We start from the raw sequence: 19,718 nt of genomic DNA, 5'->3' as shown, positions 1-19,718 counted from the left end.
GAATGATGAAGATCTGAATCATGAACCATAGCACAAGGAAGATGATGATGACAGCCACGAACCACGAACCGCAATGTCCTCCTGAAGGGGTGCGAGGGTAGTGGAGAGGTTGGAGAGAAGAGGTGACGGATTGAATGAATCAGTCGTAAGGAATGAATGAGAGAGTGGCCTATAAATAGACACAGTCAGTCTAGGATGGCGCCCCTTTTTGGGGCTGCAAACCCTAAACACAAAATGCAGAAACACAAAAACGCAAACTGTAGGTGAAGGGTGAAGGGTTTCTCAACACTAGCCATTTCACAGCCTTGCTTTCGAAAATCTCAGGATTTGGATCCTTGGAGTTTGAGAAATTGCAAATTTCTTTGCTGTAAACCCTAATCTACAACAAAAATTAGGGTTTAGTGGCAGCCTTGGGAAGCGTGCCAAAAATTGGAAGCTCCAAGACTTGGATTCAACAAGGTTGAAGGTGAATTTAAGTTGAATTCAAGTGGAGGACTAGCCAGCCATTGAATTTGGGGCATTTCCATCGTCTATGAAGGGGGTGAAGGCCAATTGAGTGCCCCAATCAAGGGGCAAAATAGATTGAAGAGTTGCTTGTCACTTTGGACAGCAAGGGGAGTTGAAATGCTGAAAGGGATTGGGAGAATCCCATTGTAAGTCAACTTTTTCTTTAATAAAGCTAAAGAAATACCGAAAGGGGCGCCAATTTTGGGGCCAATTGGGTGTGCATTGTCCGAGATCAGTAGGTAAATTTGTATTTTCAGATTTGCATTTATTGTTTGCTGCTGTAACTAAGTTGTAATCAGGGATTTACCACCTTATCCGAGGAGGAAGGCCGGTTTCAGTGTATTAGTCCATGAGGTCTTTTTGATCATGGCTGTAGGGGCTACAATAGTTGAATAGTGAGATGGATGCTGGGGATAGCAACTCAAACCAAACGTAGGGGTGGGAACGTTTGGATGATCACAACAATAGTTGGAGGTGACAAGGAATGAGTGTGCAACCGGAGGAGGAGTTAGCAGTCACTCGATGATGAATTGGGGATTGATTGGGATGCAAGCGGCTATCACACTCTCTATTTATAAATGAGGAACCAACCAAAAGTAGGAGAGTTTGCTTATATCTCTCTCTCTCTCTCTCTAGCCCCCATAAAAAAAAGTGACAGGGATGTAAGTGATTGATTGCATTCTCTATTTATAGATGACAAACCAATGAAAAATAGGAGAGTTTTCTTATGGGTATCTGAAACACGCTAAGTGCATTTGAGCTTTGGGGCTGATTAATGAGCTATTGTGGTGTGAGCCATTGTGGGTTAGCACGTGATACATAGTGTAATCAAGAACAAACCAAGCAAAGCATCAAAATTTTGATTCTCATGACACCACTCATTCCTCTCACCTCCAACTATTATCTTGATCATCTGAAGATTGCCCATACTTGTGTTTGGTTCCAACTGCTGTCCCCATCCTACAGCTCTATATTCGACTGTTGCAGCCCCAGTTGGAGTGTTCCCAGGTACTGCCTTGATCATTAGGACCTAGGGGACTGCTGCATTTTCATCCCTACACATTGCCTTACTATTGTTCATTGTATGGAGCATATTTCAGCATCAATATGATCTGCTTTGCATCTGCAATAGGTTGTTTTTGCATTTCTAGCAATTTTCTCGTCAGCCTTTGCTCTAACTTGTGGTTACTACACTCCGGATTTGTCTCGGGTGTATGACACACATCAACATTACTCTCAACCTGCTCCCATGAGAGCGACCAACTATTGAATAGCGCTCCCTTGAGCATTCTATTCATTTTCATTCATTTATTCATTCACTATACAATTATCTTCATTTTTCCCTTTTGCGTTTTTGGGTTTTCGTACACTATGTGCTTTCTTTTGCAAAACCTAGTGTATCTCCACATGGTATCCAAGTCGATGCTCTTCTAAAGAGCTACCTCAAGCTATTGTGGTATTTTATTGTTGGTATAATTATTTTTCTAAGCAAAGCTAATAATCAAATTAATTTAATTGGACTGAAAATTGCCAAAAAATATAGTTAGAAGGTTGCCACTTGGCAAAACCTTCCCATGCAAGTGAGGGAAAGGCTATACGAGGTTGGTGAAGCCTCATTCTAGCAGTGTGGAGGTTGGGAGAAGAAGAGAGAGAGAGAGCTCTTGCTGCAATTTTCCAGCCATTCGCGATTAGCCCAGCCATTGGAGGCTATCAAAGAGCTGCCCCTAGCTGATCAGGAGGCCATTGGAGGCAGGTGCTAGCCCCTACAGTCTGTCTACAGGTAGGTGACAGCAAGTTTGGGATCCACAAGGGTAGGTGATTGCATGTGGGGATCTTGTAGATGGTGGGTTGCAGTAAATCAGCCATTCACAACAAGGTAGCAATAAATTTCAGCCAATTTTAGTGATGAAACTCTGAAATTTCTCTCTCTCCAGCTTCCTCTCCATTTTCTCAACCAATTCATAGCTTCCCTCAAAAGATCTCAGCCAAATTGAGTCCCAAGAGGAGGCAATTAAAGAATTTTTGCTGCTAAACTTTAACTTACAACAGAAATTAGGGTTTAGCTTCATGTGAAGAGTGCTTAGAATTTTGGGCTTACTACTTGAATTGCAATAGCTGAAATTTGGGGAGTTCAGAGAATTTCAAGAGGCCAGTTGGCTAACATTAAGTGTGGGGCAGAATTTGTCATCCAACGAGCACATTGAAGGCCAATCCCCAAACAAATTAAGGGGAAAATTGGTTTGAAGGCTTGCTGGTTGCTATGGAGAAGAAGATGTATTGAAGATTAAAGGAGATGAGGTTGGATTAGTGTACTTCAACCTTTAGGAATACAAGTAAAAGAAATACCCAAAGGGGTGCTAGTTTATTTCAGGATCAATATGATTTGCTTCTGCATGTGCAGTAGGTTGTTTTTGCATTTTCGGTAATTTTCTCATTAGCTGTTGCTCTGACTTGTTGCTATTGCACTTTGGATTCATCTCTGGTGTACGACACACATCGACATTGCTCTCAACTTGCTCCCATGAGAGCCAACAATTGTTGAATAGCTCTTCCTTGAGCATTCTATACATTTTCATTCGTTCACTATTTAGTTATCTTTATTTTTTGTATTTTTGTATTTTTGTGTTTTTTACATTTTACATTATTGTTTGAGTTCACTATGTCTCAATCGTGGTCGTACACTATGTGCTTTCTTTTGCAAAACCTAGTGTATCTCCATATGGTATCAAAGTCGATGCTCTTCTAAAGAGTTGCCTCAAGCTATTGTAGTATTTCATTGTTGATCAATATAAATATTTTTCTTTGCAAAATTAATATTAAAAATAATTTTCAAAATTAATTTAATTGGACTAGAAGTTGCTGAAAAATGTAGTCAAAAGGTTGCCACTTGGCAAAACCTTCCCATGCAATTGAGGGAAAGGCTATACAAGGCTGGTGGAGCCTCATTCTAGCATTGTGGAGGTTGGGAGAGGAAGAGAGAGAGCTGTTACTGCAATTTTCCAGCCACTGGAAGCCATGAAAGAGCTGTGCCTACTTGATCAGGACGCTCGGGGTAGGTGCCAGCCCTTATAGCCTGTCTATAGATAGGTGACAACAAGTTTGGGATCCACAAGGGTAAGTGATTGCATGTGGGGTTCTTGTTGGTGGTGGGCTGTAGTAAGTCAGCCATTCACAGTAGGGCAATAATAAATTTCAGCCAATTTTGATAATGAAACTCTAAAATTTCTCTCTCCAACTTCCTCTCCATTCTCTAAGTCAATTCATAGCTTCCTTGAATAGATCTTAGCCAAATTGAGTTCCAAGCGGATGCAATTAAAGCTGTTGGTAAACTGTAATTTACAGCATAAAGTAGGGTTTAGCTCCGTGGGGAGAGTGCTCAGAATTTAAGGCCTATTACTTAAAATTCAGCAGTTGAAAATCGGGGAGTTAAGAGAATTTCAATAGGTCAACCAACCAACATTAAATCTGGGGTAGAATTTGTTATCCAAGGAGCAAATTGAAGGTCAATCCCTAAACAAACTAAGGAGCATATCGGTTTGAAGGCTTGCTGGTTGCAATGGACAGCAAGATGTATTGAAGATTTAAGGAGACGAGGTTGGATTAGTGTACTTAAAGCTTTAGCAATACAAGTTAAAGAAATACCGCAAGGGATGCCGTTTATTTTGGCATCAATATGATTTGCTTTTGCATTTGCAGTAGGTCAATTTTGCATTTTCAGCAATTTTCTCATCGGCCTCTGCTTTGACTTGTGGGTACTGCAGTCCGGATTCATCTCTAGTGTATGACACATATCGACACTGCTCTCAATCCGCTCTTGTGAGAGCCACCAACTATTGAATAGCTCTCCCTTGAGCATTCTATACAGCTTCATTCATTTATTCATTCGCTATTTAGTTATCTTCATTTTTTCTTTTTTGTGTCTTTGTGTTTTTCTCATGTTACATTAGTGTTTGAGTTCATGATGTTTCAATTGTGGTCGTACACTATGTGCTTTCTTTTGCAAAACCTAGTGTATCTCCACATGGTATCAAAGTCAATGCCCTTTTAAAGAGTTACCTCAAGCTATCGTGGTATTTAATTGTTGGTCGGTATAATTATGTTCTAAGCGAAGTTAATAATTACAATTATTTTCAAAATTGATTTAATTGGACTGAAAATGGCTAAAAAATGTAGTTAGAAGATTACCACTTGGCAAAACTTGTCCATGCAAGTGAGAGAAAGGCTATACGAGGTGTGTGGAGCCTTATTCTAGTGGTGTGGAGGTTGGGAGAGGAAGAGAGAGAGAGCTGCTGTTGCAATTTTCTAGCCATTTGTGATTAGCCTAGCCATGGGAGGCTATCAAAGAGCTGCCCCTAGTTGGTTAGGAGGCCATTGGAGGGTAGGTGCTATTGAAAAATCACTTTTTCAGTTTACATACTTCATTTAGGGTTTCGCACTATCAGCCCTAAAAAGGGTTGGTGTCCTACATTTTGGCCACTTTTTCAGTGGGTATCCACATAGTGGGGTGCCACCCTAGATAGCTTATGTCTATAATAGGCAATCGCTTCATTAATTCTAGCTACTCTCTCTTTAGTCATTTTTTACAATTTTCTTTGGTCACCACTACCACTTACCTTCTCTCACCAGCCCCTTCCACTGCTCTTACACCCCTTCAAGAGGATATTACAGTTTGTGGCTTGTGGCTCCCTTCATTCTTCGTCTTTTGCTTTAGGCACATTGTTCCATCATCGGGCCTTGCATTTGGGGCATCTTCCTCTTGGTGTCACCATCATCTGCTTGTATCAGCAGCCTTCTACTTCACACTTCATCTTTACTTGGGTTTTTCAGTTTGGAGGTCTTCTCCTTATCTGGTGTCATCATCTCCAGCTTGGCGTCAGTATCCTAGCCTTTGGCGGTAGTCTATATCACCGAGCATCAGTGATTTCATCACTCGTATATCATAGAGGTTACTGGGGCCTAGGTTTTTGTAGCCTGACTCATCCTCCATCATTTGCCATCATCATTATCCACTTGGCACCATCATTTGGGCGCTCTCCCTACGTTTGACAACTCCAACACTCTAGGGTTTGCATTTGGTTGCCCAGGTCACTCCCTGGTATCTGAGGATTGTGGTTCACTCCCTCGACAATTGGTGATTATCTTTCACATCTATGATGGCGTCAAAGGACCATGATTTACTCCCTCAACAACTATCTTTCACCTTCTAGTGATTTGTTCGACAGCCCATTGCCTGAAGGATTGTGTTTTGCTCCCTTCACTGTGCAAATTTCCATAGGTGCTGCCTCCTAATTCAGATAGGACAGTGCAGTTATTTTTTGAGCTTCGACTTCGTAGTATCAACTTTTCTTCTCATAGCATGATTCGGTGCATCGTCATCATGTTCTTCTTGTGTTTTTGAGTTTCTCCTCTCTCATAGTGTTTGTTGTACACACTCTGTGTTACTCCTGGAAATCCTATTGTCTCTCAGCACTGTCGCTTGTTTTGACATGGTATTAGATCATACCCATTATTTTGACTTGTGTCGACTCCTGTAGGTTGTCTACAGGCAGGTGACAGCAAGTTTGGGACCCACAAGGGCAGGTGATTGCATGTGGGGCTCTTATTGATGGTGGGTTGCAGTAAATCAGCCATTCACAGCAAGGTAGCAGTAAATTGAAGCCAATTTTGGTGATGAAACTCTGAAATTTCTCTCTTTCCAGCTTTCTTTGCATTCTCTCAGCCAATTCATAGGTTCCTTCAAGATATCTCTGCCAAATTGAGTCCCAAGAGGGTGCAATTAAAGAATTTTTGTTGCTAAACCCTAATTTGCAGCAGAAATTAGGGTTTAGCTTCATGGGTAGAGTGCTTAGAATTCAGAGAATTTCAAGAGGCTAGCCAGTCAACATTAAATCTGGGGCAGAATTTGTCATCCAACGAGCACATTGAAGGCCAATCCCCAAACAAACCAAGGGGCAAATCGGTTTGAAGGCTTATTGGTTGCTATGGACAACAAGATGTATTGAAGATTGAAGGAGATGAGGTTGGATCAGTGTACTTCAGCCTTTAGGAATACAAGTTAAAGAAATACCCCAAGGGGTGCCAGTTTATTTCAGCATCAATATGATTTGCTTTTGCATGTGCAGCAAGTTGTTTCTGCACTTTCAGCAATTTTCTCATTAGCCATTTCTTTGACTTGTTGCTATTGCACTTTGGATTCGTCTTTGGTGTATGACACACATCGACACTACTCTCAACCTGCTCCCATGAGAGCCAGCAACTATTGAACAACTCTCCCTTAAGTATTCTATACATTTTCATTCATTCACTATTTGTTTATGTTTATTTTTCTTTTTTGCATTTTTGTGTTTTTTACATTTTACATTATTGTTTGAGTTCATTATGTCTCAATCGTGGTCGTACACTATGTGCTTTCTTTTGTAAAACCTAGTGTATCTCCACATGGTATCAAAGTTGATGCTTTTCTAAAGAGTTACCTCAAGCTATTGTGGTATCTAATTGTTGGTCGGAAGAGAGAGAGAGAGAGCTGGTGCTGCAATTTTCCAGACATTGTTGATCAGCCCAGCCATTGGAGGCTAGCAGAGAACTGTGCCCCTAGCTGATCAAAAGGCCATTGGAGGCAGGTGCCAGCCCCTGTAGGCTGTTTACAAGCAAGTGATAGCAAGTTTGGGAGCCACAAGGGTAGGTGACTGCATGTGGGGCTCTTGTTGATGGTTGGTTGCAGTAAATCAGCCATTCACAGCAGGGCAGAAAAAAATTTCAGCCAATTTTGGTGATGAAACTCTGAAATTTCTGTGTCCAGCTTCCTCTCAATTCTCTCATGCAATTCATAGCTTCCCTCAAGAGATCTCAACCAAATTGAGCTTGAAGAGGGTGCAATTAAAGAATTTTTGCTGCTAAACTATAATTTACAGTAGAAATTAGGGTTTAGCTTTGTGGGAAGAGTGCTCAGAATTGAGGGACTACTACTTGAAATTCAAGAGCTGAAATTCGGGGAGTTCAGAGAATTTGAAGGGGCAAGCCAGCCAACATTAAGTTTGGGGTAAAATTTGTCATCCAAGGACCAAATTGAAGGCCAATCCCAAACAAACCAAGGAGTAGATCGGTTTGAACGATTGCTGGTTGCTATGGACAGCAAGATGTATTGAAGATTGAAGGAGATGAGGTTGGTTTAGTGTACTTCAACCTTAGGAATATAAGTTAAAGAAATATTGCAAGGGGTGCCGGTTTTGTTAGCAGATTAGTCAGCTCAGGGTGAGTCTGTGCTGCAGAAGTTGTGGCCTTTTTGTAGTTTTTTTTTTTTTTGGCATTTTCTGGTGCCCTTTTTAGGGCTAGGGAGCATTTAATGCTGGCCGACTGCATTTAATGCTCCCCCCATTTTATGCCTATATATTGCTAGGGCTCCTCCTCCTCTTGTGTACTTCAGCCATCATTTGTATTTGTATTTATTCTTTGTATTTGATGCTCCCCCCATTTTGTATTTGTATTTGTATTTATTCTTTGTATTTGTATTTAATGCTCCCCCCATTTTGTATTTGAGGAGAGAGGAGCTGATACCAAACATCTGAGTTCTCATTTGTATTTGTGTTTATTCTTTCTCTTGTCTTGTGTTTCAGCAGTTTATTTCAGCATGTTGTTTATGCTTCCATTGCTGCACCACTTCTCACAGGTTTTTGGGTCAATTGGGTGTTCATTGTTTAAGATAAAGTGGTAACATTTGCATTTTCAGGTTATGTGAAATTTGTACTTGTTGTTGTTAGTTCTTATTCAAGTTATGCACCACCCTATTCGAGAAGGAAGGTTGGTTTAGGTGGGTAGTAGAAGGAGGCGATGGCAGCCATGTGATGATGAACGTAGGATAGATTGGGGATGTGGATTTTATGCAAGTGACCTATGGCACTCTCTATTTGTAGATGAGGAACCAACCAAAAATAGGAGAGTTTGCGTATGGACATTGGAACACACTGAGTGCATTTGAGTTTTGGGGCTGTTTGATGGGCTAATGAAGGTTTAATGTGTCTTACATTGATATAAGGTAAATATTGGGACCTAGATGATACATAGTCCTTTATGGCTAGAAAAGGCATGTAAGGGTTGTAAGTGATTGATGTACAAACATTTATATAATAGTGTACTGCCAATAAATTACTCAACATGCGTACAAGATACCATACACACCAGTTCTCTAATATTATGGAGCCTATGTTTTGGGTTTAGTCTGTCTTGAAAAGCTTGTAAGTATTATTGTCTATCAATAATAGTTACACAAAAATGGTGACACATTATTAATTCCAAACATGCAAACACAAGGGAAGATAACCATTGGAACATGGCCAAGTCAGTAGATTTCATGTGTTGATTTCCCAATGACATACTTGAAAATGAATTGTCAAGTGAAAGAATGCAAATGTTTGGCAGAGATGATTACTTATTGAATTTTGTTGGTTGAGTGGGAACTTGATAAATTCTTGACAGCTGGAGCCTTGGCAGTGAGGGAGGGACAAATTTCTTTTTGATTAGATTGTGATTTACTTTGCAGTGTGTAATCAAAACATTTGCTAACTTCTTGGACTATTTGTAATGCTTTAGTAGCAAGTATGGCCACAAGAAATAGCTGTTTCTTGGTTCCGTTTCCAGGCTTATTTTCAAGAGATTTCTACCCTATTCAAATTGCCCTAAAATCAGAAGGAATCTTGTGTATGGCAGTAATTTAAATACGTGCCTAATTTGCGACCAACTGATGTTCTTACCTCTCTCAAACTTCAGAAAAAGCATCTTTCACTTTATTACAAGTATGGACATAATCCTACAATGCATTGATGTACAATTTTGCCTGAATAAAGACAAGTTTGTGATGGATGTACAAATATTAACCATATACTGCCACAAACAAGTATTCAGGAACATAAAAATTACATCAGTGGGATCATATCTGCTGTGTCGATGCAAAGCTTGTATAATTTAACTTGCAATTATCTCCCCATTTTCATTTTCTGAATTATGCTGCTCCCTTTTCCTTAATCCAACTGCTCCATCACTTTTTCTTTTCTATTGATGGTTACATGTTGGTAAACTTGGTACTAATGTTGCAGTTTGCTACTAACAGCATTTTCAAAAACTGAAGGATTTTTGAAAATCCAGTTTTGTTCATTTGCTCTTGTTCATTTGCCTCTTAAGTAGCACTTACTTCCTTGGTTCTCTGCTTGTCTGACCGTTTGCAGGCAAGGGGATTCAATTTGGTATACTTCGGGAGTCGATGTCCATGCTATGGAAGATGGTAATTTGTTATATTTGCCCCAGCATGAATCCATATTGAAATATGAAATCGTCATGTTTCATTTTGGTTACCATTAAGTATGAGTAAAAGCAAGGGTTTCTTGCTTTTGATTGTAGTTAGGGTGGGTTTACGCAATTCAGCAGCATTAATGTCCAGTTAGATCAACAGATTGTTCAAGTTTGGGACTGTAATGTGGCTTGTTATATAGACATTGCTTTAACCATTTCTATTTTTGGTGAGAAAAAGATTGAGCAAAGTTCTAGATATTTGATTTGCACTTAGATCAAGAGTTTTAAGATTTGGGACTTAGATATTCCTTCTTAATATGAACATTGCTTTTGCCATATTTCTTTTTGGTAGGAAAATCCCTTTTCATAAAATAATTGTTGATAAATGCTTTTTTGCAAGAGAAGACAAGTTTATTGTGAGGAATCATCACCATAGAGCGGGTAGGCAATTAAATTGTTGAAAATAAAGGCTCCTTCTCTTTCTCCAAAAGACAAAGAACAAATGAGCTTAGAAATGAAGAACTTGCGTAATGGGATGCATCCCAGTCTATGAGAGAGTCTACAGTCCACACGGGCGGTGGGCAACCAGCTGAGTGCTCCCCTCTTTCCAACAGGATGTAGTGTACCAAAATGATGTTTGTGGTGGAGAAAGAGCCTATAAATAGGCTGAAATGGAGCTATAATGAGCAGGTCAGCCAGGCCAGAAATACAAGTTGGCCAGCATGTAAATTGTCTGCCAGTAAATGGTACCATGTTGAGACAGATATAGAGCAATGGAAGCAAAACAATGAAGCTGCTGTGCACACAATGAACTGAACAGAAAGACAAAGAAGAGATGAAGAACTTAGGACGTGGAATCCATATTCCAAAGCATGAGAGTGTATACAATCCACACAGGCTCTGGGCAAGTTGCAACCAGCTGAGTACTCCCAGACTCCCTCTCTCCAGCACAATGCAGTGTGCCAAGATGGTGTGCATGGAGGAGAAAGAGCCTATAAATAGGGTGAAATGGGGCCATAACCAGCATGTAAATGGTCTACTAGTAAGTGGCGAATACGCCTGCCTAAGTGCCCACTAAAATGTCATTGCAAACTGTCCATACAGCCCATGATATATACAATGCTAACATGTTTCAGGCTCCAAGAACTCTATGTACTTTTCCCAAAGCAGTGGGTTGATAAAAGTGTTATGGATAGTTTAGGGGAAAGGAAAGTCGAGTTTAAATGCATGGTTATTGAATTTTTGAGTAATGTGAGAGGGTCCACAGAATTTAGGAGCTAGCTGAACAGCTGGGTGTTTCTTTACACTTTTCAACATTCTTCTTTTTCTGCTCTAAGGCATCTGATGTCATATTCTTGAAAACCCATTGCTTTGCATTTCTTATTACCTTTTGCAGTGTATGATTGTTTGGCTTTAGCAAGTAGCCCTCCTACCTGTTTAAGTACAATTAAATGGTCCCCAACTATATCATTGATTGCTGGATTACTATTGGACAACAAACGATTTGCCCCTTGTACAAGAGGTGAGAAGATTGGTGTAGAACACGTCATATTTTGGTGGCATGAGATGTGAGAGTGGTGTCACAACTAAGTCTTTCGAAGGCACGTTCTTACTAAGGGATGCAAATTTATCCTGATTTTCCTCCATGTAGTTGATGTGGTCCTTCATCATAGGAGAATCTACCAGAGATAGTTGTTGAAGGTTCAACTAGGGATATGCGATGCTCGAATGTTTGGACTTGCTAAAGAAATGCTAATCTCTTTTAGATCTCTGCAGTGGTACAGATGTGTCTTACATGCTCTGCACAACACAGAAAAAGAAAAGAGCACTCAGCAGGCTCTAGCATTAAGTAGATTGAGAGAGAAAGATAAGTTGGGGGTCAATAAGGAAGGCAGTCACGGTCTGTTCTTTGATCCCCTTTATGATCACTCAGCATTGTGTCAATCTTGGTGGTTTGAACATTGATTCTCACGGTCACGACTCTGTGAATGCCGGTCTTCATGGTCTTGGTCCACACTTCAATGGTCCTCATGGCCCCGATGCACATGATCCTGCATATCATCATGGTCTGCTAAAGATATTCTTCAAGAAATCTGTAAAAAACACAAGAAAAGACTGTGCTCTGTTTGAAGATGATTGGAAAGCTGATGTCCTCTGCTTGTTCAGGGTCCACGTGGCTGTTATGCAGCAGAATGTGATGTGCAGTGGTGGAAAGCAGGGAGTACCTGAGGCTGGAGCCCCCCCAGCAGTGAAGAAGGATTGCTCAGCTTGGGGAAACAGCCAGCCAGCAGTGGAGTGTTGGTGAGCAAAAAGCGCATTAGATGGAGAGGTAGCCTGACTCAAAACACAGGTTTTGCAAGGGCTGTAGCTGTTGTAGGTGATGCCTGGCTGTTCGAATAGTGGACAGCTGCTTCTCTTTGTTGATTCAGATGCCCATTAAAGCGAATAATACCGTGTGAGAGTGTGTAGCAGAAAGGAAAGTGAACACTGAGTGGGAGAGACAAGAGAGACAGAAGGAACAGAAGGAACACAGATAATGAAGGAACGCTCTGACTGAGACTGAATGATACTAATGGCCTCCCCAACATGCAGTTCTAGGAATCAGTGTGGGTGCTAGAGGAAGGCAGGAGGAGAAGATGATGATGACGGAGGCTGGTTGGAAAGATGATCTAATGGATGAATGGAGTGAGGAGGCAGGTTGCCTATAGATAGGCAAATTGAGGCCGCAACTATCATACAAACTTGCGAGGCCCGAAATGTTGGTGGCTAGGTCAGTCCACCCAATTGACAAAAATGATTATTGTGCCAACAATGAAATGCACTGGTTCCACCTCCATCTAAAGTGTCTAGAACATATAAAATGATAGACAATAACAAATGTCAGAGCTCCTAATGTCCTTGTTTGACTCAGATTGAGGCTTATGAGCAAGAGATGACTGTACATGACACACATAATTGCTAATAGAAACATGGGATAATAGGTCCAAAGAGGGTGATGTGGGACAAGTTTATGCTGTTTCACATTTACTATATTCAATGGAACGAGGAAGATTGATATATAGTGCCCTTATAACCATTTTCTCAAACAGCCAAGGACTTTTTTATTGGACCTCAAGCCATGTACCTTTGACTTTAAGCTTTAATTGTGCCTTGACTCACCTGATTTGACACATGAACCTTGGACCTGCTCAAAATACAAGCATGTGCTTAAGCCTTATAGACTCTGTGCAACTATCAGATAGATGTTGTCGAAGTCTTAGTAGTGTGCATGTGCCAAGCTGGTATCACATAAAGAGGTCATATTTGTCCCAACTTGATATACGACTTTGAAGGCAGAGATCTCCGTGAGGTGTCGATTAAGAGAAAGGATCCTATGATGAGCATATGACAGGTAATCCTATGGTGAAATTAGATGACACTTTGATTTTTGTAGGTGATGGTGCAGTTGCATTCAAGTGTATTGGGAGGTCTTGGAAAAATAATTTCCTTTTCTCGTGACATGGCTCTCAAACCATCTTCTTCCACTTGAGCTTGCCAATTGCATACTTACTGCTTGACAATATAATCTAGATACCTCTGGTGGACATTTCAATAATGATTATTTCCTGAATGAGGATTCCTAAGCTTGTTATAAGTAGTCATCTAGAAGGATTTTAGCTTGAGGAGTGGCTGGTTATCCTCTTCAGCTTAGACAGATGAGGATGGGTTTCTCATATTTGTGGTGTTATGGTGATTGTGTACTTTAGTTCGAGTCAGGGTAATAGACTGTAGAGTTTACCTATTGATTATGGATCCCAGGTCCATCATGGATGGAGTCTTCAAGTTTATTGAGCATTTGAGGATGGTGGATTGTTATAAGATCTAAACAAAAGAAACCTACTTCAGCCAAAATTCCTTTGGGAACAATTGTTCATAATATGGAAACCATACCTGGCAGGGGTGGACTATTATGAGCATGAGCTCTGGGCTGGCTAGTGAAACTAGATTGATGAAGATTATGATTTGGACTCGAGTATGATCTGGTTCTTGGATGGAGATATGCACTTTGAGGACAGCTGCACCATCATTTAGTGTGAGAAGTGCTTTGTAACTCTTGTCTTACTTGATATATTGGGTATTTTCCATCTGAGCCCGTAAATGTTTGTTCTTTTTGTTTTCTGCAAACAAAAAGAGACATAATTTGTTGCCTCAATCTGCATTGCTTATTCAATCTACAAGGCTATATAAGTTAATGGCCCATGAAAATGCCTCAATCTGTGATTAGGATGCTAATTTCTTTTTATCAAATACTGGTTGTAACCAAGAGACTTCTAGTCAAAACTTTTTAAAGAATTGGATATGTTGCTTAGTGCTGCCTTTGCTGGCTCAGTCCTGTAATAGTGTATATTACTTCTCCCCAAACAAAAAATAGCGCTTTGGTGTGGTACTGTCATGACTTCGACAGATTTTGGCTTGATTATTTGATCCGTAGCCCTAGCACTGTCCTATATAATACAGTGCTGATAGCAGGAATCGCTATTCTCTCTGCAGTTGTGTTTCTCCTGCTGTTGCATACATAGGCAGGCCAGGGCTCTCAGCAAAGACAGATGCTTTGTACAGCATCTGATTAGATTCACCTTTCACTTTTTGCCTCTATCAGTGGAGTCATTTTCTGTGCTGTGCAAATTAGCGGTTGAGTGTTACACTTTTTTCTTTCCTTTGTTTTTTTTTTTTTTTGGTCACCCCTAGATAGTCCATTGATTTTGTGCTATGCTGCTGCATGGTTGTTTAATTTGTCTGTAGATGGACTAGTGTTACTAGGGTGTAATACATGAAGACTTGTTAAATGTGTGGGCTAAATTGATGAGGTGAGGATATATGTGAGGATGAGGATTGTGTGAGGACGATCTAGTCAGAGCTCAGTGGACTGTTACGTTCAACTTCTCTAAGGCAGTGGTGTGAGATGATGAACTCTGTAATGACGAGCAGCACTGGGGAGCTGGTCCAGTGTAGTAGCCTTGAAGTGATTCTGGTTATTTGATTTTCAAGCTGCATGTTTAACAAGTATAGGCGACTGACATTTGAAGAAATGCATTTCTATCCTGTGTTAATATGAGCAACGCTTTGTTTTAAGCATAATGCAAAGTGCTATTCGATACTAGTATGACTACATGAGTTGTTCACTTACAATATTTTTCTCATTTTGAAAGGAAGAGCAGGCAATAAACTAGTATTTTTTTTCTAGCATACAAGAGTAACACTCTTGCTGAAAAGAAAAAAGGTTGGCACCGGACAATATGTTGCAGATAGTATTTGGGATGTAATGATGTGTTTGGTTGCTTAATATCATCACAATTGTTACCAGTAGCTTTTGGCCTACCATGAATTAACAAATCCTTGCACGCAGACTCTTTTTTGTCAAGCCTGGAGCTATCCGAAGGAGAATCTGTGTATGATTTTTGCTGGTATCCTCACATGTTTGCATCAGGTAAATAATTAGCGTTTTCTGATGCAATTTTAGTGAAGACTACTCTATTGTACTTCTCACTTTGCACGACAGGAACTAAAGTGAATGAAACTCAGTATGTGTTTGCAAATACAGCAGTCGTTTTTAAAGAAAAGAAGCATTAATCAATAAATTTGAACCCCTTTTCATGAAGTTCGTAACATCCACTTTCTGACTATGAAGTGCTGTAAATTGTACTGGCTCAATGCACTGCTTTGCCTTTTCTTACAAGTTCTGTTGGAATTTTCTTTGAAGATAGTCAACTGCCCGGAGGATTTTAAAAACTAGACTTGAGGTTTGCTGCCCATGATAAATTCTGCTTATATTTCAAGCATTCACCTGAAGCATTATCAATCTTCTTTGAGATTCTGGAAATGTGATAAAGATCAGAATACTTGTAACCATGCCCTTCAAGTAATAGGATGTTTAATACAGCCAATAGCAAAATCAACTACATCTTCTCAGTATGACAGAATGTGCCGGATGCTATGTTCCAAAATTTACTAGTCAGAGTTAGCAAACAGGCCAGTCAGTTGGTTTTCAAGATGACTTCACTTTCTAGCATACAGTTATGAGATGTGACCTCGACTCTTACATAAATATGACATAATATTGTCTCCTTACGTAATCACACCAATCATCATCATTTTGATCAAGATGCCTTCTCTTTTAGGGGCTGAGGCAAAGAGGCAAAGTATCACGTATATTTTGTGTCAGTTTTTGCTATAGAAGCTAAAGCAGCTCATCCCTCGGAGGCTGCAAATGCATATATTGAAATGTGACTTTTTTTTTCTGACATGATGCCCAAAACGCTGTACAGGACCTTCCTCTTGAGAGTTGCTATCTGCGAAGGGTATTCCTTTCTTACCCTGCACTTTTTTTAATCTGAGCTTGAAAAGAGCTAATCCAGACTCTGAAATCATTACAAGTCTTTGATTAGAAAAAGTTGTCAGTATCCCAAACATCTAGGAAAGTCTTTCTTCTCATGTGTGAGTGCTAGTAATCCCCCAGTTTTTTTTTTTTTTTTTTTTTTTGGTGAAGATAATTGAATTAAGTAGTAATCCCCCAGAAATTTCTACCCTCTTGCTCTGGGCATACAAATGATCTCTATTCAGATGGGAGAGAGTCCTGTAGGTGAACGTGGTCTGTTGGTCTATCGCCTGTCTGCATCGATCTGTCCAGATAAACCAGTCATTAATTAAGGCAATCACCTCCCATGTATGACAGTTCCTGCTTTCCAGCTCATGACTGGTGCAGGCTCCTTACATGTCAGGGACTGTGGTCTCGCCTTGTGGATTTCACGTGTATCTTCCAACTCTGGTCTTCATGCTGGGACTTCCAAGCATCTTTTTCCATTCTGTTTTCTTGGAGTGTTTGATGTGCATTAGTATGACACACATGTTGGGTCTTCTCTTATCATCTAATATGGCTCTAGGAAAGCTCTATGTTCGGTTGTATTTTCAATAGTTATAACAACTCATTCTTGGGCATAAATTTTGCTATAAGGGCAATCTTAGTGTCCCAAAGCAACCTATTTTATTACAGAGGGATCTATGAATGAGCGTCCTTCAATAATATATACAAGGGGAGAATATATAAGCTAGGGAGGTAAATGATTACTTAAGGGAACCTAAAGCTCCCTTATTTGGGGTTCAAATTAGAAAGATCTAAGATTTAACCCAATATGCCTTACTTTTATTTAGTAGTTTAGTAAACTAGATAATTCTAGAAGCTAACACAAGGAAACAAATTATTTCAAGCATGCACACTATGGTTATCACCTGTCAAGAAATGATTGAGCAACTAGAGAGACAGTAGGGTTTGCTGGGAGAAACATAGTGTGTACGGCAAACACTGAGAAGAGAAGAGAAACTTAGATGAATGAACGAAATAATGAAGTGAACGTGATACAAGGGTGGCGTAGCACAAAAGATGCCTTGGAGTAGGGAGATTGTCGAAGAAGCCTTTGAGTTTGCAAATGCAGGGATGATGAGGCGTCGCCTCGAGCAACGAGACTGCCGTTGAAGAGGAGCCTCTAAATCCGCAATGCAGGGATGATGACTAGTGATGCTTGGGGCATGGAGATTGCCATTGAAGGGTGAGGAGCTTTGAGTTTGCAAATGCAGGCCTAATGACTGATGCCAGCCATCGAGGAGTGACATCGGTGGTGGAGGAGTTTGAAGGTCACAGATTGCAAAACGAAAATCAAGGTAGCCTTTGAAGATGATGACTGATGATAGGAGCCTCCAAGAGATGGAGGAAGCTGCTAGGCTGCCCAAATGCAAGCAACAGTGCCTTTGAGTCTTATGCCAACTGGAGGAGGTCGCCAATTGTGGATGAAGCACTAGGATGTCAAACGCAAGGATGCAGGGTTTGGGGATGATGATGCTAGCTGATGATAATTGAAACTAGATGTTGGAGGAGCTGCTAGAGTGGAAAATGCAAAGTCTGAGATGATGCTTGAGAGATGAGAGTTGTGGCTAGGCTGGTGAAAGTTGATGCTAGGTGAGGGTGAGCACCAAACACAAGGTATAGGGCTCAAGGATGTTGTCGCTCACTGTGGAGGATGAGCACCAATAGAAGAGGAGGGAGATTGCCATTGAAACGCAGCCAAGATGGTGATGGAGGTTGGCGCTTGGTAGCCGGAGATGATGGTGGGGAGAGAGAGAGAGAGAGGAGAGTTATATTAACGTCTATGAAAGGCCAAGGTGGCCTATGAGACCAAAACGTTACATACAAAATGTTTGGGAAACTTTCCAGGTCCAGTAAAGCTATCATCTAATGCTATGATAAACTAATTGAGTAGGTACAAGGTGGTGTGTGTGTAGATAGATAGATAGATAGATAGAGAGAGAGAGAGAGAGAGAGAGAGAGAGAGAGAGAGAGAGAGAGAGAGAGAGAGAGAGAGAGAGAGAGAGAGAGAGAGAGAGAGAGAGAGAGAGAGAGAGAGAGAGAGAGAGAGAGAGAGAGAGAGAGATGTCATTCTTGGGCAGCCCCATCTTTATTCTTTCCGGCGCATTTGTCAGTACTTTTGGGTGCCTCGTGGCTATCATGACATCTGGTCGTCTTTACAGGAGCAACTTTTGAGGTACTCTCCATTGCTTGCTTTACAACCCTCGTCTCCCTGGGGGGATTGGATGTTTGTGCTACGTGATGATTTCGAGAACAGGTCAGATAATCAGATCTATCATTAGATGGTCGAGGTCAAGAGATGGGTCACTGGAAAGGCCAATAAAATGGGATAGCAAAAAGAAGTGGTAGAAAAGATTTCTCAGATTTCACCAACGTTGGAAGTCTAAGATTCCTTATTAGGGTAAAGTTTTCATATGGAGGTTGCTTATTAGGGGTCTTCCAATTGGGGATGTGTTGTGTGCTCACAAGATCCCCCGTGGGTCGATGTGTATTTTGCACTACATGCGATGAGACATTGCTTCATCTCTTGGTCTCTTGCCCTATTGCTTGAGAGATTTGGAGTTTTGTTTCTTGGTGTGGTCCTCATTGACTTAGCAGTGGATATTAGCTTGTTCATGGATTATGGGAAGGATGCGTGTCTTCCCAAGAATGAACTGATGGACTCCTTGCTCGTTGCGTGCGCCTGCTATGTGGCCCCCGATCAATCCCTCATGCCTGCCCCGCATGTCCTTGTCCATCGTCTGTGGCCCCGTTTGTGCCTGTGGCCCGTCGCCCCCTGCGTGTTGCCCCTGCTTGCAGCCCGTTGCCCCCGCTTGTGGCCCTGCCGCCATCGCCTGAGGCCCCCGCCCCGCGCTGCCCTTGCCTCTTGTGCCTTGCAGCCCCTCGGCCTCGTTTGGCAGATCCACCATCCGTGCTCCCCCCCCCTTCCTCTACAACAACTTTCCCTCCACCGGTAGCAAAGGCAGTCACGCCCCCTCCCCCCTCAAATTGCTCCCTTTCTCTATAGTGACTTTTTCCCCACCGGTAGCAAAGCAACGTGATTGGTAGGTTCTCAGCAGGGACGCGCAATGGAAACCTCTGGTTAGACGCCAGTGCATTCTACGAGTGCCCCCCAGTCAAAACACCTTGCACATCGTCCTCTCTGAGGAACAGCTCTTAGCCGTCCATGTGCCACAAAGCTGGAGTTGAAAGAAACAACGATCTTTGGTCATGTCGTAGGATACTCCCTATCGAGGGCCTAACTTTGGGATTGGCTTCACTCCACGCTGTGCATTGGCACAATGCAGATCATGGAGGCAATCCTCATGGGTCAAGGCATCTTCATGGTTCAACTCACCTCTGCAGATGCAGCTCGTGAGCTAGTGGATAGCTCACTCTATGCCTCCATGAAGGGGGTCATTTACGTGATTCCCTGGTACAGTGGCTTCATAGTGGAGACGCTTGCGCTCCATAACAGGTTTCTTGGACATCCGGTCACTTTACTTTTCCCCAGACTGGTGGTAGAGTATTGCGAGCTAGTGGAGGACTTTGG

At 41.4% G+C, this 19,718-nt stretch overlaps 1 protein-coding gene across 6 annotated transcripts in view; it reads left to right on the top strand.

Moving 5' to 3' along the window:
• LOC148021647 (Transducin/WD40 repeat-like superfamily protein) overlaps positions 1-19,718 on the top strand; it is a 130,483-nt gene that overhangs the window by 22,749 nt on the left and 88,016 nt on the right. For all 6 annotated transcript variants that reach the window (XM_087697113.1, XM_087697114.1, XM_087697118.1 and 3 more), the window contains exons 3-4: positions 9,726-9,781; positions 15,176-15,256. In XM_087697113.1, the coding sequence (XP_087553239.1) occupies positions 9,726-9,781; positions 15,176-15,256 (137 nt within the window). The remainder of the gene's footprint in view (positions 1-9,725; positions 9,782-15,175; positions 15,257-19,718) is intronic.

This window comes from Lygodium microphyllum, chromosome 17 (genome assembly GCF_053477565.2).
Source record: "Lygodium microphyllum isolate KBCC chromosome 17, Lygodium_microphyllum_v1.1.10, whole genome shotgun sequence".
NCBI lineage: Eukaryota > Viridiplantae > Streptophyta > Polypodiopsida > Schizaeales > Lygodiaceae > Lygodium > Lygodium microphyllum.
The sequence above is the reverse complement of the archived record's forward strand: the minus strand, read 5'-3'. Positions and strand labels throughout refer to the sequence as shown.